Source organism: Pristis pectinata, chromosome 7, assembly GCF_009764475.1.
Source record: "Pristis pectinata isolate sPriPec2 chromosome 7, sPriPec2.1.pri, whole genome shotgun sequence".
NCBI lineage: Eukaryota > Metazoa > Chordata > Chondrichthyes > Rhinopristiformes > Pristidae > Pristis > Pristis pectinata.
In genome coordinates this window covers 100,283,717-100,308,499 of record NC_067411.1, presented here as the reverse complement: position 1 = coordinate 100,308,499, position 24,783 = coordinate 100,283,717, and the positions used below count along the sequence as shown (strand labels likewise).

At 42.0% G+C, this 24,783-nt stretch overlaps 1 protein-coding gene across 3 annotated transcripts in view; it reads right to left on the bottom strand.

Moving 5' to 3' along the window:
- LOC127572539 (EGF-like repeat and discoidin I-like domain-containing protein 3) overlaps positions 1–24,783 on the bottom strand; it is a 222,526-nt gene that overhangs the window by 140,776 nt on the left and 56,967 nt on the right. For 2 of the 3 annotated variants that reach the window (XM_052019909.1, XM_052019910.1), the window contains exon 2: positions 18,859–18,987. In XM_052019909.1, coding sequence (XP_051875869.1) covers positions 18,859–18,987 — 129 coding nt within the window. The remainder of the gene's footprint in view (positions 1–18,858; positions 18,988–24,783) is intronic. The other variant, XM_052019911.1, reaches the window with a different exon arrangement.

The following is a 24,783-nucleotide window of genomic DNA, read 5'->3' as shown; positions in this document are numbered from 1 at the left end:
ACCTTGGATGAGCTGGGCTGAAGGGCCCGTTTCCATGTTGTTCAAATCTATGAATCTACAAGAGAAGGTACACAAGAAGCAGGCATAGGTCAGTCACCTCCTTAAGCCTACTCTATTCTACAATGGCTGGCCCAGCCGTGGCCTCCACATCACATTCACCCCCTTTCTCCATACCCCTCAACTCCCTTGCAATTTAAATGGCCGTCAATTACTGCTTTCAATATAGTCAATGACTCCACCAATGGGATACAAAATGCCAAAGATTCACAATCATGAGAGAACACATTCCTCCTCATCTCCTTCCCCGCCACTAAGAGACTCAGCCACTTAACATCCATCCTGTGATATCCCCCCTCAATCTTCTATGTTTCAATGCTTATTTCTCTACAGTCCCAAGCACTCAGCTTTTTTTCCAATACCGTCATCCTAACCAAGTGAAACTTCTCTGGTTCACTGTTGACATATGCACATTATTCCTTAAACATGAAGACCAAAAACATCTGCAGTTCTCTGGGTGTGGTCTAAAAGTTATATCAAACCTTCCCCACTGTTTTTCTCCTCTTGCAACAAAAGCCAATTAACCTTCCTAATTACATCTGCTCTTAACATATTGTGTCAACATTTATTGATTTACATTTGTCCAAGTGGCTGTTTGTCTTCTCAATCTTTACTGTTTCTAAAAACCTCCCCACCACTGAGATTAAATTGCCAAGTTTATTTTTTTCTGAGCACAGGTATGACATTTGCAATGTTCCATTTCTTGGGCAGCCCACCCACGTCCAAGGAGGATTAGAAAATTACAGCCAGCTTCTCAGCAACTTCTCCCGTATTTCTCTGAGTCTTCCTTGGCTACTTTCTAATATTCTCAAAAATACCTCACTATTCTCCTCCAGAATACATGGATTGGATTAGATTAGATTTTCAAACATTCGTCTTTGCCCAATATTTGCTTCAAGATTGTTTGCAGTTATTTTCATCATAAGACTAAAAATTAACAAGTGATTGCTTCAAACTTTGGAGAATGGGGAAGGGACTCAGCAGAATCAGTAGGGATTGTGATATGGTGAGAAGGAAGGTTGGTAAAAGAGGGTTTCAAGGTAGGGTTTGAAGGTAGGAATGCTTAGACAACTGATGATTAAACCTGGAAGAGGAGAGGTTAAGAGACAGACGAGTGAAAAATCAAAGTGAACTGATTCAAAGAAAAAAAATGAATCCTTGGAAATGTTCAACCCATTGTATCAAAGCCACCCAGTGGACAAAACACGTACGTACATGAAAAAAAATGTCAAAGGCAGCTGTCCATGTATTAACTTGGAAAGTTACAGGGAAAACTGAAATACAAATGCACAAAGACAAAAATACAGGAAGTTAAATGTTAGAGAAACAAAAATGTGTACAAAGTCAACATTTAGAAGAATTAGATACTAATGTAGTTCTTTCCTTAAGATAATTGAACAAGAGTTTAAGAGTTTAATTTCATTTATGTTAATTTCAAGTATGTCCACTCATCATGACTAAGACCACAGCAGCGTGTGAACATCACATGGTCACATACTGCCCAGTTACATGGTCATTTTGGCTGCTGGCATTTTGGATTGTGTGCCAGCACACACAGAACAGCAGTTATAACTTCAACATGCAAAAATTAGAAAGCAGATCTAAAAATGAGAATGAGGTCCAACAGTAAATAAAATAATTTAGAAACTTTAAAAGGAATTTAAAACATTTTAGAAGTACACAAATAAAGCATTAAAAGCACAACTTGGTTCAATTCAAGATTAAAAGGATTATCTTTTGGAGACAGAAGGAATAACTGAGTTACCGACTACATACCTTACAGCTGCCTTCTCTACAGGAGAGAAGACTGTCAATATTGTGGTAAAGGAGGCCATTGTAGTGAATTAATATCACAGTATAAAACTTTAAAAGTTTAGCACCCTCAAAGTAGAAAGTTATGTGGCCCAACTATGAGGATGTATGGGTTAGGAAGTTGTGGGCATGCTATGTTGGTGCCAGAAGTGTGGCGACACTTGTGGGCTGCCCCCAGAACACTCTACACAAAAGATGCATTTCACTGTGTGTTTCAATGTACATGTGACTAATAAATACATTTTTGGATCATTGGGATCTCTTCTGGGGAAGGTGGGACCTGTATAGAGAGGACAGGTTACACCCGAACCTGAGGGGGGCCAATATCCTTGCAGCCAGGTTTGCTAGGGTGGTTCGGGAGGGTTTAAACTAGTTTGTGAGGGGGATGGGAACCACAGGAGTAGGTCAGAGGAAGAAGGGGATGGGGAAAACTCAGATCTAACAGGTAGAGAGGCTTTGGGGAAGGAGAAGCAGAGTACAGGCTATAAAATTAGTAAGGTGGATGGGCTAAAGTGCATTTACTTGAATGCGAGAAGCATCAGGAATAAGGGAGATGAACTGAGAGCTTGGATAAGTACATGGGACTACAATATTGTGGCTATTACAGAGACATGGCTGACACCAAGGCAGGAATGGATATTGAATATTCCTGGTTTTCAGTGTTTTAAAAGGGATAGGGAGGGGGGAGAAGAGGAGGAGGGGTGGTGATACTGGTCAGGGACACTATTACAGCTGCAGATAGGGTGGATAATGTAGAAGGATCCTCTCTAGAGTTAATATGGGTGGAAGTTAGGAACAAGAAAGCAGTTACTCTACTAGGAGTATTCTATAGGCCCCCCAGTAGCAGCAGGGATTCTGAGGAGCAGATTGGGAGGCAGATTTTGGAAAGATGCAAAAATAACAGGGTTATTATCGTGGGAGACTTCAACTTCCCAAATATTGATTGGCACCTGCTTAGTGCCAAAGGTTTAGACGGGGCAGAGTTTGTTAACTGTGTCCAGGACAGATTCCTGTCACAGTATATTGACAGGCCGACAAGAGGGAATACCATATTAGATCTAGTTTTAGGTAACGAACCGGGTCAGGTGACAGATCTATCAGTGGGTGAGCATTTGGGGGACAGTGATCACTGCTCCATAACCTTCAGCATTGTCATGGACAGGGATAGGAGCAAAGACGAAGGGAAGATATTTAATTGGGGAAAGGCGAATTGAGGCTATAAGGCAAGAACTTGAGAGTGTAAATTGCGATGACATTTTTGAAGGGAAATGTACTATGGAGATGTGGTCGATGTTCAGGGATCTCTTCAAGGATTTTAGGGATAAATTTGTCCCAGTGAGGCAGAGAAGGAATGGCAGGGTGAAGGAACCGTGGGTGACAAGAGAGGTGGAACAACTAGTTTGGAAGAAGGCGGCAGCATACATAAGGTGTAAGCAGCAAGGATCAGACAGGGCTCATGAGGAATATAGAGTAGCAAGGAAGGAACTTAAGAAGGGGCTGAGGAGAGCGAGAAGGGGGCATGAAAAGGCTTTGGCGAGTAGGGTTAAGGAGAATCCCGAGGCTTTTTTCTTGTACGTGAAGAGCAGAAGGATGGCTAGAGTAAAGGTAGGACCGATTAAAGACAAAGGTGGGAAGATGTGCCTGGAAGCTGTGGAAGTGGGTGAGGTTCTCAATGAATACTTCTCTTCAGTATTCACTGAGGAGAGGGGTCTTGATGACACTGAGGACAGTGTTGGTAAGGGTAATGTTCTAGAGTATGTGAATATCAAGAGAGAGAATGTGTTGGAGCTGTTAGAAAATATTAGGACAGATAAGTCCCTGGGGCCTGATGGAATATTCCCCAGGCTGCTTCGTGAGGTAAGGGAGGAGATTGCTGAACCGTTGGCTAGGATCTTTGAGTCCTTGTTGTCCATGGAAATGGTACTGGAGGATTGGAGGGTGGCAAGTGTTGTCCCCTTATTCAAAAAAGGTAGTAGGGATAGTCCAGGAAATTACAGACGACTGAGCCTTACGTTTGTGGTGGGTAAGCTGTTAGAAAGGATTCTAAGAGATAGGATCTATGAGCATTTAGAGAATCATAGACTGATTAGGGACAGCCAGCATGGCTTTGTGAAGGAAAGATCTTGCCTCACAAGCCTGTTAGGGTTCTTTGAGGAGGTGACCAGGAAGATTGATTAGGGTAGTGTAGTAGATGTGGTCTACATGGATTTTAGTAAGGCATTTGACAAGGTTCCATATGGTAGGCCTTTTCAGAAGGTGAGAGGCCAAGAGATCTAGGGAGGTCTGGCTGTGTGGCTTCAGAATTGGCTTGTCTGTAGGAAGCAGAGGGTTGTGGTGGAGGGAGTGCATTCGGATTGGAGGGCTGTGACTAGTGGTGTCCCACAGGGATCAGTTCTGGGACCTCTACTTTTTGTGATATTTATTAATGACTTGGATGAGGGGCTGGAAGGGTGGGTTAGCAAGTTTACAAATGACACAAAGATTATTGGCATTGTGAATAGTGTGGAGGGCTGTCGAAGCTTACAGAGGGATATTGATAGGATGCAGAGCTGGGCTGACAAGTGGCAGATGGAGTTCAATCCAGAGAAGTGTGAGGTGGTACACTTTGGAAGGACTAACTCCAAGGCAGAGTACAAGGTAAATGGCAGGATTCCGGGCAGTGTGGAAGAGCAGAGGGATCTGGGGGTTCATATCCACAGATCACTAAAAGTCACCTCACAGGTAGATAGGGTAGTTAAGAAAGTTTATGGGATGTTGGCTTTCATAAATCATGGGATTGAGTTTAAGAGCTGCAAAGTAATGATGCAGCTTTACAAAACTCTGGTTAGACCACACTTAGAGTACTGTGTCCAGTTCTGGTTGCCTCATTAGAGGAAGGATGTGGAGGCGTTGGAAAGGGTGCAGAGGAGATTTACCAGGATGCTGCCTGGATTAGAGAGTATGGATTATGAGGAGAGACTAAAGGAGCTGGGCTGTTCTCATTGGAGGAGGATGAGGATGAGGATGAGGATGAGGATGGGAGACGTGATAGAGCTGTACAAAATATTGAGAGGAATAGATAGAGTGGACAGCCAGCACCTCTTTCCCAGAGCACCAATGCTCAATACAAGAGGGCATGGCTTTGAGGTAATGGGTGGGAAGTTCAAGGGAGATGTCAGAGGGAGGTTTTTCACCCAGAGTGGTTGGTGCATGGACTGCACTGCCAGGGGTGGTGGTGGAGACTGATACATTGGTTAAGTTCAAGAGATTGTTAGATAAGCATATGGAGGAATTTAAAATAGAGGGATATGTGACAGGAAGGGGTTAGATAGTCTTAGGTGTGGTTTGAAGGACAGCACAACATGATGGGCCGAAGGGCCTGTATTGTTCTATGGTTATGTTTTTGTTAAAATAAGGTTGAAATTGCTAAGGTTCTGGTTGTAATAATTAATTTCATTAATGTGGTTGATGTTAATAACTATTACACTCCTGCCTATAAGAGGGGAGGGGAATAAATCCAGCAAACACACCTGTCATTTTAGCAGCAGCAATGCAGAAACTGCTATTGGCAATAATCCAGGACAAAATTAACTGGGACTTGGAAAGGAATGTATTAATAAATGAAACCAGCATGGAAATGTTAAGGGAAAAAAGTGTTTGGCCAGTTTGATTCCTTGAAGCTACAAGGAAGAGAAACGAGAGCACATAGTCAGATGTTACACATACAGATGTTCAAACAATGCTTGACATTCCATGTAATAGCATTGCAAGGAAACAAAATGAAGCCCACAAGACAATGGCAGCATAGATAAAGAATTAGCAAAGGAAAATGAAACAATATTAAGGGGAATGGTTGTTTTCCAGACTGGAGGGCAGAATGCACCAGATGTTACCATTGCTTTGCTCTTTTAAATCTATATCAATGACTTGGACTTGAGCAAATTTCAAAGTTTGCATGTGACAAAGAAAAACTCAAAGACACTAAACAGATAGGATAGTAATAGATGTCACAAAAAATAGACAAATTAAATTTAAAGGCAAGAACAATGAAGTGATAGCTTATAGTGGGAAGAACAGGGGCCACCAGTAGAAACTCTAGGATGCAATTTTAAAGATGGTGTTGTAGGGCAGTATGTAAACCTTTGAAGATAACATTATTTAACATTATGAAATCATGAAATAAGCAAGTAGAAACTGTCAAGAGGTTATAGCTAAAGGATAGAGCTTTAAACTGATTTACAAAGGGGCCAATAGGGAACATGAGGAAGCAATTCTTTAAGTAGCAATTTGCTGAAATCAGGAATGCACAGCCTGAAACAACACAGATTCAATTGCAACATTCAGAACAGAGTTGGTGAATGTTTGAAGGAAAAATATTTGAAAGACTGTGGGATTTAATGGCAAAGGCAGCAAAAAAGATTAAATACCTCCATCAAAAGGTCACACAGGAATTTTGGGCAAACGAGCTTCCTCCATGCTCATTATTCTACTCTTCCTAATGAGAGCCAAAGTCAATGGTCCTTGAGGAAACAGCTGACAAACAATCATAGTTGCCAGTTTCTTTTTAATTCCATCTTTGAGGGACAAGATGAAGAAAAATTGCACCACTTGGTCCAGAGAAATGTGGCCAGATTAAGTCCTCACAGTCATAGAGTTATACAGCACAGAAACAGGTCCTTTGGTCCAACTTGTCCATGCCAACTAAACTGTCTACTTGAGCTTGTTCCATTTCCTCAAGTTTGGCCCACAACCCTTGAAACCTTTCCTGGCCACTTCAGCTTCAATAGTTAGACACAAAGGAACTAACCAACTTCCTGAAGCCAACCTCCTGAAACCACAAGGTTGTGGACACAGCTCAGCACATCAGCCTCCTATCCATGGACTCTGTCTACACTTCTCACTACCTCAGTAAAGCAGCCAACATAATCAAAGACCCCACCCACCCCAGACATTCTCTCTTCCTCCCATCAGGCAGAAGATACAAAAGCCTGAAAACACATACCACCAGGTTCAAGGACAGTTTCTAGTCCACTGTTATAAGACAACTGAATGGTCCCCTAGCCTAATAGGATAGACTCTTGACCTCAGAATCTACCTCATTATGGCCTTGCACCTTATTGTCTGTCTGCACTTTCTCTGTAACTGTAACACATTGTTTTACCATGTACTACCTCAATACATTGTGTAATTAATCTGTATGAACAGTATGCAAGCCAAGTTTTTCACTGTACCTCAGTACATGTGACAATAATAAACCAATTTACCAATTTGAAGCTTGATTGCAGAAACTAAGAAAAGAGGCATTGGAATAAGCCATTTTTTTGGGCAAGTCTGTTCCAATTCCATCTCAATGCCATATTCCCCCTACTACCCCCATGTTTCTTGATGCTCTTTTGTTTCTAGAAAACCATACACCCCATACACCTTTCCCAAATAAATTCAGAAACATGGTCTCAACAACCTGTGGTAAAAAAAAATTCCACAGGTTCAATACCTTCAACATGAAGGAATTTCTTCTCATCTCAGTCCTAATTGCCTCCTGAGACAGACCATATCCTGAGACTTTGACACCTTTCTCCAAAGCTCTGAAACATCCTTCCCACAACCTGCAAACCCTGTCAGAAAACAGAGTACAACACCCTCTTATTGACAAAGCCATTATTCCCCACCCAACAAATTAAAGTTCCAACCTTCATTTGGAGCCTGGTCCTTATAACTGGATACAGGAGAGTCTTTCATTGATACACATCAGCTGAATACAATTACACTAATTAACATAAATTACAGGTACAAATAACACTTCACTCCCTCTCTAATGAATGAGCCATCTTGGAACCTGCTAACTATTAGCTGCATGTAAATGAAGTCTAGGCCCTTACTTGAAGTCTAGGCCCTTACTCATTGTAAAGAGAAAGTTGGTGACCTTAAAGACAAAATTCCTCATAAATGTAAGCATTAATCCAGAACTCCAGGAGCCAATCAAATTAAGAAATGATGTAAAGGTGCACCAGCTTCACATGTCCAGTCACCTGCCTCCATGTTGTCTCTTTCTTTAGTTTATTAATACAATAAATGTTTTTCAAACATTATTTGAAAAAATCTCCTTTGTTCCTTTCAAGTTCCAAATATGTCATTCATATAGAACATCGAACACTACAGCACAGTACAGGCCCTTCAGCCCACAATGTTGTGCCGACATTTTATCCTGCTCTAATATCTATTTAACCCTTCCTTCCCAAATGTTAACCCTACCCTACCATTTCTCTATTATTCATGTGTCTATCTAAGAGTCTCTTAAATGTCCCTAATGTATCTGCCCCCCACAACTTCTGCCAGCAGTGCGTTCCATGCATCCGCCACTCTCTGTGTGAAAAAAACTCTGACATCCCCCTTATACCTTCCTCCAATCACCTTAAAATTATGCCCCCTCATGTTGGCCATTTTTGCCCTGGGAAAAAGTCTCTGAATGTCCACTCGATCCATGCCTCATCATCTTGTAGACCTCTATCAAGTCACCTCTCATCCTCCTCCTCTCCAAAGAGAAAAGCCCTAGCTCACTTAACCTATCCTCATAAGACATGCTCTCCAATCCAAGCAGCATTCTGGTAAATCTCCTCTGCACCCTCTCTAAAGCTTTCGCATATGACGTGACCAGAACTGAACACAATACTCCTAGTGTGGTCTAACCAGAGTTTTATAGAGCTGCAACATTACCTAGCGGCTCTTGAACTCAATACCCTGACTAATGAAGGCCAACACACCATACACCTTCTTAACAACCCTATCCATCTGCGCGGCAACCTTAAGGAATCTATGGACGTGAACTCCAAGATCCCTCTGTTCCTCCACACTGCTAGGAGTCCTGCCATTAACCTTGTATTCTGTCTTCAAATTTGATCTTCCAAAGTGTATCACTTCAGACTTTTCCAGGTTGAACTCCATCTGCCACTTCTCAGCCCAGGTCTGCATCTCATCAATGTCCTGTTGTAATCTACAGCAACCTTCTACACTATCCACAACACCACCAACCTTTGTATCATCAGCAAGCTTACTAACCCCCCCCTTCCACATCCTCATCCAAGTCATTTGTAAAAATCACAAAGAGCAGGGGTCCCAGGACAGATCCCCGCAGAACACCACTGGTCACCGACCTCCAGGCAGACTTCAAAAAATGTGTTAAAATAATGGTATTAAAATCAGAACTTATCACAAAGATTTCATTCTTAGGACTGTGAGACTCTCCTGTTCCCTTATCGCCACAATCTTCCAGCTTTTAGAAGTTTCCTGACACCCACCATACTGATTTAATACATCATCCATTCCTCTTAACACAGATCATGTCCTGCAATTGGATTCTGAAGTCTGAATAGTTGGCAAACTTACAAAATTAGATTCGGTTCCAACACCCAAATCATTGTTGGATATTGTGAGTAGCTTGGTGCCAAGCGTTCACAAAACTGGGTGGCGTTATGAGTTGTTAGGTGGGCATGAAGAGATTTCAAGGTGACTTAGACAAGTTGAGTGAATGGTGAATAGTGGCAGATACAGTACAATGTGCATGAATGTGAAATTATCCACACCTGTAGGGAAAAAAAAAACACAGAAAGCAAAAAGAGAGATTAGAAAACATTGATGAACAATGCGACCAGGGTATCCTGGAACACCAAGCTGCAGGGAGTGAAGATAAATGATATATTGGCCGTTGTTGTAAGAGGTCTGGAGTAAGAACAAGATGTCTTACTACAATTATATGGGGCCTTGGTGAGACCACACCTGGATTATTGTTTACAATTTTGATTTCCTTTCCTAAGAAAGGATCTACCTGCCACAGAGGGAGTGCAGCACAGTTGCAATACTCTGGTCCAAAAGTTCCTCAGAGAATGCCTCATACCCTGCCATAGTTGAAGCTTTCTGAATGACCTTCGTCAATGAACTTCAGTTCTAGTTGCAACTTCTCAGATAAAGCAAGATCTGGAAAACATACATCCTTGGGCTAATAAGTGGCTAGAAATACTCGTGCTTTGTAAGGCTATTGCCAAGAAAAAAAGTCTGATCATCTTCCCTTGACAGAAAATGGAATTACTGTCTGTAACACAAGAGATTCTGCAGATGCTGGAATTTGGAGCAACACACACAAAGTGTTGGAGGAACTCAGCAGGTCAGGCAGCATAAACAGTCGACATTTCTGATTGAGACCCTTCATCAGGACTGGGAAGGAAGAGGGCAGAAGCCAGAATAAGGTCGGGGGAAGGGGAGTAGCACATGCTGACAGGTGATAGGTGAGTCTAGGTGAGAGGGGGAAGGTAGGTGGGTGGGGGAGGGGGGATGAAAGGGAGTGATGTAAGAGCTGAGAGGTGATGGGTAGAAGAGGCAAAGGGCTGAAGAAGAAGGAACCCGGTAGGAGAGGGCAGTGGACCATGGAAAAAAAAGGAAGGAGGTGGGGAACAGATGGGCAGGTCATGAGGGCGGGAGAGGGGAAAGAGAAGGTGAGGCATCCACAGGAATGAGGGAAAACAAAGGGGGAAGAGGTGGCAGAGAAGGGGGAAGGAGGGAAAAGAAGGGGGAAGGAGGGAAAAAAAGGGGGAGGGGTTACCAGAAGTTAGAGGAATCAACGTTGAGGCCATGAGGTTGGAGACTGCCACGGCGGAATATGAGGGGTTGTTCCTCCAACCTGCGTCTGGCCTCAACGTGGCAGTAGAGGAGGCCGTGGACAGACGTGTCAGTATAGGAGTGGGAAGTGGAATTGAAGTGGCTGGCCACCAGGAGATCCTGGCTTCTACCATCTGTAAATCCCCCCACCAAAATCCTTGAGGTCACCACTGACCGAAAATTTAGCCATAAGAGCAACAGGAGCAAGTCAGAGCTGTGGGTCCTCTGCCTCTCTGCAATCTACCAGGCACAGGTCAGGAGCACAATTCACTTATCTGGATGAGTACAACTGCAACAGTACTCATCCACATGTGCAGAGATAAGTGAGCATCCAAGAAATGTCCTTCGTTATCAAGGCAGCCTGCTTGAATGAGGCTACTGCATACACCAGCAGTAATCCATGGCTCCTGCGTCTGCCTTCCACAAAATGTCATGTAACAACTTGCCAAGGCTTCCTCACCACCTCCTCCCAAACCTATGAGCCCTGTCACTTGGAAGGACGAGGTGCATGGGGATAGCACCGCTCACGTTCACCTTCAACCTGACATGGAAGAATATCACCATACCTTCATGCTGCTAGAACAAATCCTTGTATTCCAGGGTTAAATGTCTGCAGGAATACCTTCAAAACACTGGTTGAAAAAGGTTCAAGAAGTCAATTCACATCAATTTCCCAAGGGTGAGTAATTTCTGACATTGCCAGTGACACCCACATCCCACAGAAGAATAAGGAATAAATAAGTATATTCTATTTTTCTTCTTTGCAATTGTTTTGCTCTACAATTATGCATTTGATTCTTCTAAAGTTGCTTCAATGACCTGTTTGGTCAGTGTACTTGTTTTTGACCTAAAAAAGAACATATTTGGTCTGCCAAGACTCCATGACAGGGTGAAAACCAAATTGAAGAGAAAAAAAAACAACTTCCAAATTACAAAGAAATAGTAAAGGCGCAGACAACTGGGTGAATTATTTTGTTCTGCTTCTAACTCATTGTGGATAAAATTGCAACATGTATCGAACATTATAGTACCCTCAAAATCTGGGAATTAGAGAGGTGTTTACCTCACATCCAGTTAATGCCAGTTACTGAATGGCACTGGGAACTGAGAGAGAGGCTGAGATGCATATCCTTGTAAAGAAAAGATCATGGAAACAAGGCAGGAGTGAGTTCCAGTGAAAACAAATTCTAATTAAATTACACTCTTGGCGACAGAAGCCCAGGCAAAACTTCTAAATTGCTTATTTTATCACTCATTTAAGTTTAACCACCCATACAGTAGTTTATGGTAAGCTTGCTTCACTGTACTCCAAGCGCTTTTACTCAACAATGATGGGGCCAGCTTCTGGATGCCAAAGAGTCATTTATAACCATGTTCAGTCACAAATGCTGAGTAGATAATCCATCCTGGCTACCTCTTGACAACTTCACCATCACAGCAGGCAGAATCAGGCAAATTGATTCACTCCATGTTATACACAGAACCTGTTGAAAGCATTGGATACAGCAAAGTCTATAGGACGACAGAACATCCCAGCTCTAGTAATGAAGACCTCTGCTCCAGAACAAGCTGTTCAAGTCAGTTGCAACGGCACTATAGAGAACTACCTGGGTATGCTGTGCTCACAAAAAAGCTGGACAAATCAAAAACACTCCAGTAATTGGTTTCATGCCTTGCACAAAGAAAAAGGGATGCAGCTCACAAACCAGTGGTTCTCAACAGGAATCATTGGTGGAAGGTGTCGTTTACATGCAGGCCACCCAATGGCAGGAATGTTGGGATAGACACAGAAACAGCACCCTGCATCTCAGTGCTCAGTTGGACTTTGTGGCAGCACAGAACGACATCTAGGGCAAGGATGGGAGCAGACAGGCTCCCTTTCTGCAGTACTTTCCCTAAAGATGGTAGAAATCTGACTCCCACCACCTCCTCCTGTACAATGCTGAGAAATCTGGCCCATCCAGAGCACAAGAGAAGAATCCATCTCTGTCTTCCATTGTAGCTCCCTCAATAATGCTTCAGGTTAGGACTCTCTTTTCAAGGAGTGTTAGAACAGGCTTGCTTCCTATATTGGGAGCTGTTGTCCCAACCGAGACTCAGATGGCTTCTTTGCCACATATTTGACCACGAACACTGGTGTAGCAATGTCACATGTGAGTTCTTTTATGACGATTGATCTCACAATTGCATCCCCAGCAGACTCTATACATAGGCATCTCAGAGGTATGGGCGGCACAATAGTGTAGATAGCAGTTCTGCTGCATCACAGTTCCGGTGACCCAGGTTCAATCCTGACTTTTGGTGCTGTTTATGTGGAACATAGATCAGAGAACCCTACAGCACAGTACAGGCCCTTCGGCCCACAACATTATGCCAATATTTTATCCTGCTCTAAGATCTATCTAACCCTTCCCTCCCACATAGCCCCCTATTTATCTATCATCCATGTGTCTATCTAAGAGTCCCTTAAATGTCCCTAATGTATCTGCCCCCCACAACCTCTGCCGGCAGTGCGTTCCACACACCCACCACTCTCTGTGTAAAAAACTTACCCCTGACATCCCCCTTATACCTTCCTCCAATCACCTTAAAATTATGTCCCCTCGTGTTAGCCATTGTCACCCTGGGAAAGAGTCTCTGACTGTCCACTCCATCTATGCCTCTTATCATCTTGGAGTCTGCACATTTTCTCACTGATGCTTGGGCTTCCTTGGGTGCTCCAGTTTCATCCCAAGTCCCAAAGACATGGATATTAGTACCCTAATTGGCTACTGTAAATTACCCCTAAGGTGGAGGTGAAGGGTAGAAGCTGAGGGGAATTGAGGGGAATGTGGGGGAGAATAAAATGGTATTAGCGTAGGATTTGCATAGATGGGTTCTTGATAATCTGTGTGGATTCAATGGGCCAATTCGAAGGACCCACCCTGGTATTGCGGATTGTATTTTGTGATAGATTATACACTTCAGTTCAATCATGTAGAGCATAAAATGTACCATGCGATTGAATTTCTATGCTGAAATTTATTTTGCCAGCTTCAGAATTAAGGTGAAGTGAATATAAAAAAAAGCTTAGAATCTTTTTTTAAACAGCAAGCAATCTGCTGCAGGAACTCAGCAGGTCAAAGCAGCATCTGTAGGAGAAAAGAAATGTCAACGTTTCGAGTTCCTCCAGCAGATTGTCTGTTGCTCCAGGTTCCAGCATCTGCCGTCTCTTGTGTCTCCACTCTATTTTAAATGGCTTGCCTCTGTTCTCAGTTCTCTTGCAAACTACCAAATGTAAGTACAATGTAGAATTTATTGGGAGTACAAACTATAAATAATATTTGCATAATATCAATGAACTAATGACTGAATGTATGTCAGCAAACTTAAAACAAAATTGTGATTGTGACATTCACCATTTAAAGTTTGCTCTGAACCTGGAACAAAGCCAAAGAAGAAATGATTTAAGACAAAATAATCAATCGTCTGTGCTTTCTGTCTGAGATATCCCCAACAAGGGTTCGGCTTCAGCTAAATGCCTTCAAATCTTTGTTTCAATGAAATCTAGTCAAAGCCAGAGATTCCTGCAAGTTCATCAAATCAAAATCCATTCTGTGCACATGGGCATTGTTGGCAAGACCTGGATATATTATATTCAAACATTGGGACAGAAAGCAGGAATGTGTTAGGAGCCGATATTAAAGACACGACAGCAGAGCGTTAAGAAAAAAATCAAGGTAATAAGGCAAATTCAACCTGGTTTTGTGAAATCACGTTTGATCAATTTACTGGAATTCCTTGAAGAAATAACAAGTATACCAAACTTGGGTTTCCAGAAGGTATTTGATAAGGTGTTATGTCAAAGTTTATTGAGGAAGAAAGCTTATGATGTGGGAGGTAACATACTGGCATGGTTAGAAGATGGCTGACTAACTGGAAACAGAGCAGGCATAAACTGGTAATTTTTCCTAGTTGGCTCGATGTAACAAGAGGTGTGCCACACGGATCAGTACTGCAGCCTCAACATTTTACAACTTACACAAATGATTTGGATGAAAGGAACAAAAATATGGATGTTAAATGTGCTGAAAGCACAAAGGTAGGTAGAAAAATATGTTGTGAAGTGGATATATGGAGGCTACGAAAAGATGTGGGTAAATTGAGTGAATGGTCTGGCAAATGCAATCTCGAGAGAGACAATGTAAAATAATTCATTTTATCAGTAAAAAATACAAAAAGAAACATATTATCTGAACAATCAGTGATTGTAGAGCTCTGAGTAGTTTGCAAATGGCTAATATGCAGGTACAGCAAGTAATTAGGAAAGCTAAAGAAATGTTATTGTTTATTGCTTGAGGGAATGAATGCACAAGGAGGGCTTTGCTTCATTGATATTGGGCATCAGGTGTACTATGTACTGTATTGATCTCCTTCATTAAGGAAGGATGATGTAAATGCATTGGAAACAGTGAAGACAAAGGTTACCAGACTAGTAAATGGAATGAGGTCAGGTTGGATAGCCCATGCTTGGAACTGCTGAAGTTTAGAAGAGTTGGAGCGGATTTGACTGAAACATATAAGATCCTCGGCAGTCTTGAGAGGGTGGACGTGGAGAAGTTGCTTCCTCTTATAGGAAAATTTAGAACTAGGGTTTACTGCTTAAAAATAAACAGAATTAACCTGTTTAAGATAGAGATGAGGCAACGTTTTCTCTCAAAGGAATGTGACTTTGAATGTTTCTTAAGGCGGGGAAAATGGATTTTTGACAAGCAAGGGGATGAAAAGGTAGAGATATAGGTGGGAATGCAGAGTTAATTGGACAGCCAAATTAGTCATCGCCTCATGGAATATCAGAACACACTCAAGGAACAAAGTGGCCTACTCCTGCTCTTAACTCATTTGTTTGTATGCTCCTCTGGACCACTGCAGTCCATGAAGTAACCATGCTCTTGCAATGCTATTAGTTTGGAAGTTACAGAAATTTAACTAAATGTCTGTGAAATGAGTTGTATCGAAATCAGGTAGCGCAGAACTTGCAGATGATGATATTCCCATTCACCTGCTGAACTCCTAGGTGGGGAGGCTGTGGGTTTGGAAGGTACCGCCACAGAAAACGTGGCAAGTTCCTGTAGTTGGCACGTACTGCAGCCCTGTTATGTGAGGATTGGAAAGGGTAGATTTTTAGCCTAGCAGAAGAGGGTCCAATCAAATGAATCGAACTGCAATTTTCTGGATGCTGTTGAGCTTTTACAGTGTTATTGTAGTTACACTCATCTGGGTAGGTGCAGGAAATTCTATCGCACCTATGTAAATGGAGAGCATGTCTATATTTAGGCATCTATATCTATCGGTGAGTCAGGAGGTGGATCAGTCGTCACAGAAAACCTAGACTCTCGCTTGCTGTATTTGTAGCATTCCTGTGACTACACCAGCTGATTTTCTGGTCAAGAGCAGCGACAGGATGTTAACCATAGAGAACCAGTGACAATAGTGTCATTGAATTTCAAGGATGAAGGGCTGGACTCTGATTTGTTGTAGACAGTCATTGAACAAATGTTACTTGCCAAGTTTCATTGGACATAAGAAAAGTTTGCTCCATTATCTGAAGAAAGAATAGAGCTGAACATGGCACAACTTTTGGAGTGCATACTCATTTCTGCCCTTAATGAAGGGAGAGCCTTTGATGAAGCATTTGAAGATGGTTATCACTAGGGTTCTGCTCTAAGGAACTCCTGCAGCCATTCTGTGGCTGAGATGCTTGGTTAGCCACAATCAGCACCATTCTCCTTTGTGCTCATTATGAATCCTAGAATCATTACAATGTAGAAAGAGGACATTATGCCTATTGCGTCAAAGCTGGCTTCTTGCTGAGCAATTTGCTCAGTCCTATCCCCAGTCCTTCCCACTTTTGAAAACCCTAATTGCATCTGGTTTCACCAGCCTTCCAGATGTAAGTTCAAGATCATGACCTCACATTCAATAAGAAATATTTTCTTCACATTCCCTCTGTATCTTCACTTTAAATCTGTGACTCCTGGTCCTTGAATCATCTGCTAGTGGGAAGTGATTCTCACTTTATCTCTGCTAAATGTGCCATGACTCTATATATCTCCATTGAAATCTTCTCTGAATTTACTTCCCTGAAGGAGAATTAACCCACTATAATGTGTGCCTGAAAACCCTCATCCCCAGAACCATTGCAGTAAATTTCTTCTGCACTCTCTTTCAGGGCTTTACTTCCTTTGTGAAGTGCTATGACTGGAATTAGATGCAATACTCCATTTGTGGCCGAACCCTTGTTTCATAAGGATTATACAATTGCAACATTTAACAGGAATTTAGACAGACATGTAAATGTGCAAGACATAGAAGGAAATGCTTCTAATGCAGGCAATTGGGATTAATAGACTCAGCCAGCTCCATCATGGACACAACGTTCCCCACCATCGAGGACATCTTCAAGAGGCGGTGCCTCAAGATTGCAGCATCCGTCACTAAGGATCCTCACCATCTGGGACATGCCCTCTTCACGTTACTACCATCGGGGAGGTACAGGAGCCTGAAGACCCACACTCAACGATTCAGGAACAGCTGCTTCCCCTCCACCATCAGATTACTGAACAGTCCATGTACCCATAAACACTACCTCATTATTCCTTTTCTTTTGCACTATTTATTTATTTTTTGTAATTTATAGATTTTATGTTTTGCACTGTACTGCTGCCGGAAAAACAACACATTTCACATCAGATGTCAGTGATAATAAATCTGATTCTGATTGATGGGCATGGACATAATACGCCTAAGGAGCCTTTTCGATGCTGTACGACTCTACGACTCTCTGACTCTGCTTAGCATAACCCCCTGCATCTGTACTCTATGCCTCTACTAATGAAGCCCAAGTTCCCATATGCTTGACAGACCATTCCTGCAACTGTCTGCCAATTTCAAACATATACACATAAATATCTATACACACCCTTTAGGGTTGTACCAGTTAACCTTTATTGTCTCTTTTCATTCTTTCTGCTAAAATGAGTTCAGCCACTGAGAGGTTTTCTTCTGATCCACAATGAATTCACTTTACTTAGTCACTTGGTGCCACATGTGGTAAATGTTGCCCTGGTGTCATCTCTAACTTATACTGGAAGTCTGTTCCCGTCCATGTCTCTAGGCACATACGTAATGAGGCCTAGTGCGAATTGGTCTTGGTGGATGTAGCTATATCTGAACACAGAATTGTTTAGTTATGTGCAGTCTCCTTGACTTAGCTTTTGATATTATTCTCAATAACTTTAGATTCAAACTACATATGACCACAGAAGTTCTTGGTAATGTTAAATTTTTGAAGATAAGTCAAAGCAGTACACACATGGACTCACGCTCCTAAAAATCTGCAGTTTATATTTCAGAGATTAGGGCAGGCATGGTAGTGTAGCGGTTAGCGTAACGCTATTACAGCACCAGCGATCTGGGTTCAATTCCCGCCACTGTCTGTAAGGAGCTTGTACGTTCTCCCCGTGGCTGTGTGGGTTTCCTCCGGGTGCTCCGGTTTCCTCCCACATTCCAAAGATGTACGGGTTAGTAGATTAACTTGGGTGTAATTGGGTAGCACGGGCTCATTGGGGCGGAAGGTCCTGTTACCGTGCTGTATAAATAAAGTTAAAGTTATAAAGTAAAGAATGAGTTTCATTCTGGTTGAAAAAATAAATTAGTCTATCTTAAGAGGAAAGTATTTACTCTGCCTTGATTTTTCCAGTAACCAATTCCATTACATAAAGTTGTATCTTGCTGCACCCATTAAATATTTATATCAAGTACGTTATGTTAAATATAATTTGTCTTGCATGCTTATGTTGACCTAACACTCAATGAATGCTGAGTTACAAATCGTATCTCAGAGCTCTCCATTTATATTATGCATCAATCTCTTTTAAGTAATTAAAATAAATTTCTTATGATATTTATTCTTACAATAAGCTAAGTTGATGTGTATATGTTGGACAGTTACAGTAATGTTCTTCTGAAACAGGTTTCATTCTTATTACCCTGTGGTCAATGTTGAGCCATAACACTGCTTTTAAAAAATATTTCATAATCGCTAAACCTAATTATTTTAAAGGTTCTTACACAGATAAATCTTTCTATTATATTCTCCCACAATTACCTCTGTGGGACCAGTCTGTAATATATAATGAATAATAACAAATGCAAGCATTTAAAGATACAACACAGGACAAGACAATAAGAATACAGCAGATGCTTGAGTACTGTTAGCCAGTCACATGGCACAGGTTAATATTCTGTCTTGTTAGAAGAGATTTTGAAGAGATAGGCATGCAGGAAAGAGGTGTTGCCATGGTCTGTGCTTGCACTTACCAACCTCCACAATACTAGAACAGCTGGGACCTGTGAATCCATCAGGACACTCACATGAAAAAGGTTCATCTGCCAACCCTGTCATGCAGGTACCACCATTCTCACATGGGTTGGGTTCGCATACTTCTCCTGTTATAAAGTAAAAGAGATGAAGAGTTAGTGGATGTATTAAGATCAAAGAAAGTTACCCAAAAAGATCAAAACAAATTGATAACAGGTAACTGTGATATCTCAATCAACTCCAAGTAAAAGTAAAGAAGGCAAGCAATGCTGCAGGGAAATTATTTACTGTCTACTAAAGTTGGGAGGTGAATCTGAATAACCAACTCCAAAATGAATCTAAGCTTCTTCTACATCATTTCCTATTTTAATGGTACCTTAATATGCTTACCATGCTGGGTCCTATGGTGAACACTTACAACATTAAAAGTATTATTAAACAATATTAGATGCAAGACATGGCATCATTTAATATCATGGCTTTAAAGTCATTATTCTGCAATGTAATTGAGTCTTTGCAAGTGAATATTTTTTCCCACAGTAAATTTTCATTCATACTATGCCAAAAGGTAAATGTTTTCTCCACTTACTGGGTATCGATAAATAAAGCAATTATCCCTTTGTCACGCATAGCACATGGACAAGGATTTCTTGTATAACCCGTATAAGTATTCCTTTCCAGATTCAAGGGGTTGAATAAAAGTACTCTTTAAATCCAACTGAGCTGTATTAGATTCCTCGGTGTCCCTTTCTTAACTTAGCTATAATGACAAAGAAAAATCTCCAGTTCATAACAACCGATGGCAGAGTAAATATCTGCTTCCGAAACCCAGCTGAAGCATTTAATTAATGCAAAAAGAAACAAGAATATAACATATTAAGTACAAGAAGTAATAGAACATAGAACAGTACAGCACAGAACAGGCCATACCACCCACAATCTTGTGCCAACATAGCGAATCCCTTCTACCTGCAGAAACTCCACATCCCTCTATTTTCCTCTCATTCATGTGCCCATCCAAGCCCCTTTTAAAAGCCCCCAGTGAATTTGCCTCCACCACCCTATCAGGCAACGCATTCAAGGCATCCACCACTCTCTCAGTAAAAAAAACCTACCCCTCATGTCTGTTCTGACCAAGGTCACAAGATCACAAGACAAAGGAGCAGAAGTAGGCCATTCGGCCCATTGAGTCTGCTCCATGAGCTAAACTAATACTATTCCTATCTAGCCCCAATTTCCGGCCTTATCCCCATATCCTTTGATACCTTGACTAATTAGATACCTATCTATCTCCCCCTTAAATGCCTCCAATGATCAGGCCTCCACACCTACCTCCTCTCACCATAAATGTAAAATCCATTAATTATTTACCTGTACACTTTCATAATATATCATCATAAGCACTGAAGTAAGGATTGCAGTTCATTCTCCTTCACTTCAGACCTAGGGATGGAGCAGTCAGATCTTCCTTCCCTGACTGATACAGAGGCATTGAGGATAGGTGGAGTCACTACCCTGTGAACAGCAAATTCTGTGCAGATCAGGGACCACATCTAGGACTCCCCTGGCTGTGAGGAACTGTTCACTGTCAGAATCAACTGTACCATCAGGGGACCCCACAAACAAAACATACATTGCATGAATCAAGTGAATTTCGGCATCAACCCTTACCAGAATCTATATTTACTGAGGGCTGCCCTCTAACACAGACCTTAATACTAGAGCAAAATACTGCATAAGCTACACATCTAATGTAAAAGCAGAAAATTCTGAATTTACACAGCAGATCTTTACTCTGTATTCTGTTATTGTTTTTATCCTGTACTACCTCAATGCACTCTCTACTACCATCGGGTAGAAGATACAGGAGCCTGAGGGCACGTACCACCAGACTTAAGGACAGCTTCTACCCCACCGTGATAAAACTATTGAACGGTTCCCTTATACAATGAGATGGACTATGACCTCACGATCTATCTTGTTGTGACCTTGCACCTTATTGCACTGCACTTTCTCTGTAGCTGTGACACTTTACTCTGTACTGTTATTGTTTTTACCTGTACTACATCAATGCACTCTGTACTAACTCAATGTAACTGCAATGTGTAATGAATTGACCTGTACGATCGGTTTGTAAGACAAGCTTTTCACTGTACCTCGGTACAAGTGACAATAATAAACCAATACCAATACCAGATGAAGTAGCATCCAGAACAGAGAAACAGCGTTAACGTTTCAGGTTGATGGTGTTTCATCAGAGAGCACTGACCCAACATGTTACCTAAATTTGCCTCCGTTTGAATGTGCCATAAGGATTGGTGATGGGACCCTCAAACGTTTACTTTCTATATTGATCAGTTGTACAAAGGGACCAGGTGTACTGCAGCCAAATTTGCTGATGATGTCGGCAGTTTAACAAGTTATGAGGAGGACACAAAGAGCTTACAAAGAAATATAGATGAGTTAAGTGAGAGGGCAAGACGTTGGCAGATGGAGTATGTGAGAAATTGTGGTTATTGGCTTTAGAAGGAAGAATGAAAAGGCAAATTATTATTTAAATGCAGTGAGACTGCAAAATGATGCTTTGTGAAGGAACTCGGGGGTCCCAGTGCAAAGGGTTCACATGCAGGTACAGCAAATACGACATAAGATGCCTTTATTAGTCACATGTACATCGAAACACACAGTGAAATGCATCTTTTGCGTAGAGTGTGCTGGGGGCAGCCCGCAAGTGTCGCCACACTTCCGACACCATCATAGCATGCCCACAATTTCCTAACCCGTACGTCTTTGGAATGTGGGAGGAAACCGGAGCACCCGGAGGAAACCCACTCAGACACTGGGAAAACATACAAACTCCTTACAGACAGCAGCCGGAATTGAACCGGGTCACTGGCGCTGTAATAGTGTTATGCTAATCACTACACTACTGTGCCTGCTAATGGAATATTAGCTTTTATTGCAAGGGCTGTTGAATATAAAAACAGGAATGTTTTGATGCAACTTCACAGGTTACTGGTGAGACTGCACCTGGAGTATTGCATACAGATTGGTCTCCATATTTAAGGAAAGATGTACTTGCATTGGAGAAAGTGCAGAGAAGATTCACTAGGTTGATTGGTATTGGTAATGATATTGGTTTATTATTGCCACTTGTACCGAGGTACAGTGAAAAACTTGTCTTGCATACCATTCGTACAGGTCAATTCATTACACAGTGCACTGAGGTAGTACAGGGTAAAAACAATAACAGAATACAGAGTAAAGTGTCACAGCGACAGGGAAGTGCAGTGCAGGTAGACAATAAGGTGCAAGGTCATAACAAGGTAGATTGTAAGGTCAAGTATCCATCTCATCGTATAAGGGAACAGTTCAATAGTCTTATCACCGTGGGATAGAAGCTGTCCTTGAGCCTGGTGGTATGTGCCCTCAGGCTCCTGTATCTTTTGCCTGATGGGAGAGGAGAGAAAAGAGAATGACCCGAGTGGGTGACTGATTTTTGGAAATGAAAGGGTTAATATATGAAGGCAGGTTGAGCAGGTTAGGCCTACATTCATTGGACTTTAAATGAATGACAGGTGATCTTATAGAAACGTACAAGACTCAGTGAGATATGACAGGGTTGATGCTGAGACGGCATTTCTCCTTGTGAGGGTATTTGGAGTTAGGGTGCATTGATTCAGAGATTACCTGTTTAAAGTGAAGATGAAGAGGAATTTCATCTCCCAGAGAGTCGTGACTCATCTGAACCCACTACCCCAGAATGCTGTGGAGGGGGAGTCATTGAATGTAAGGCAGAGATTGATATACATTTGGACTATAAGGGAGTCAAGAGGTAAGGGGACAGAGTGGGAAAGTGATGTTGAGACTGAATCACATATGATCTTAATAAATGATAAAGAAGGTTTGAAAGGCCTCAATCCTGCTCCTGCTTCTTACATTCCATTTTTCTCTCCTCAGATGCTGCTTGACATGCTGAATAGTTTCACTTTTTTCCAGACAGCTTTAACTCAACTGGTAGCACTCTTGCCTCTGGCCTTCATCAGTCAGGGCACTGAGCATAGGAGTTGGGACACGATGTCGCAGTTGTATAAATCATTGGTGAGGCCACACTTGGAGCACTGGGTACAGTTTTGGTCCCCCTGTCATAGGAAAGACGTGGTTAAACTGGAAAGAGTGCAGAGAAGATTTACAAGGATGTTGCCAGGACTCAAGGGCCTGAGTTATAGGGAGAGGTTGGCCAGGCTGGGTCTTTATTCCTTGGAACATGGGAGAATGAGAGGCGACCTTGTAGAAATGTTTAAAATTATGAGATGCATAGATAAGGTGGACGGTAACAGCCTTTTCCCCAAGGTAGGGGAGTCCAAAACTAGGGGGCATAGATTTAGGGTAAGAGGGGGAAGATTTAAAAGGGACTTGAGGGGCAACGTTTCCACGCAGAGGGTGGTGAGTACATGGAATGAACTGCCAGAGGAAGTGGGTGAGGTAGGTACAATAGTATCATTTAAGAAGCACTTGGATAGGTACATGGAGGGGTGGGACTTGGAGGGATATGGGCCGAACGCAGTGGGTGGGTACCGTGGTCGGCCTGGACTGGTTGGGCCGAAGGGCCTGTATCCGTGTTGTATTGCTCTACGACTCTACTAGGCTGTAAGTTCAAACTTCACTCCAGACCACAGAGACCATACTCTCAGCTGATGCCATCTTTAAAATAACACTTCAAATTAAGCTTTCAGCAACCTACTCAAGTGGATAAACAAAGCAGTATCTAAAAGGGAATGGGGGCTTCCTATCGTTCTGGCTAGTATTTATTCTTCAACCAATTCCGAAAACAAATGATCTCATCACTTATTTCATTGCTGTTTGTAGGATTTGATGTGCGAGGGCTGGTTGCTGCATCTTCTACGTGGCAGCAGTGATTTTGGAGTTTTGACTGATTAGCCTACATTAAATGATGTAACTTTCAGTTGTACTGATAACAAAAATTGTACATTATATCTAAGGTCGACAAAGCACATTGCTGCATCCTGGACAGCAGCTAAAAGAGCAGTAGGCACAATAGTCTGCATGATGTCCAAGGTAGTGTGACAATCTTGGCAAGGATCCCTGTAGATTCATCTGTTCTCATGGCCCTTACCCAGGCCAAATGGTGTCTCTGCCCCTGGCTCTTACTTAGGCTGATCAGTGTAGCTTGTCTGACAGTCAGTCAGGCTGCAATTGCTCCTCAGTCCCAAACCTCCTGGTCAAATAGCTCCTACAGTTCTTTTCTCCTGGTGTTCTTCAGCTTGTGTTGGGCAGTGTCGAGGAGGGTGAGGCAGGGGGGGGGGGGGGGGGGGGGGGAGGGGGGGGTGGAAATCATGTCATGTGATAATGTTAACTCCACCCCTGATTTGTTGAAGAGCTCACTGCTATCCTAGGCAAAAAATACCCCAGTGCTACCTTAAAGCAGCTTGAATGGCTTTCTCCTAAGTCAACATTCTCAGTTATTATCAGGTAAACTTAACCATTAAAGGATACCAGTCAAAGTGCCTAACCACTGAACCAGCTCAAGGATTTAAGTGCCTTTTATAGATCTTGATCCAGGCCCAACTTACGTACATTATTTATCAAGGTGCTAGCTATAGATAAAGCTGCCAATTTAAGAACTATTATGATACCTTCAGGGCAGCCTATTGGGGAACAGAAATAACTGCAGAAATATAACTCGTTCAAAGTTCTGGCCTACTTTAATCAGTCTCTTTCTGAGTCTGTGCAGAACAATCAATATTCAAAACTATGATGATTGAGTTGTGATTGTAGGAAATAACTCATCACGAAACTAGTTTAAACTTATGTTTCTTTTTCTCACTCATTTTTTGTACTGTTTTTCTTAATTGAGTTGTGATTGTAAGAAATAACTCATCGCGAAACTAGTTTAAACTTAT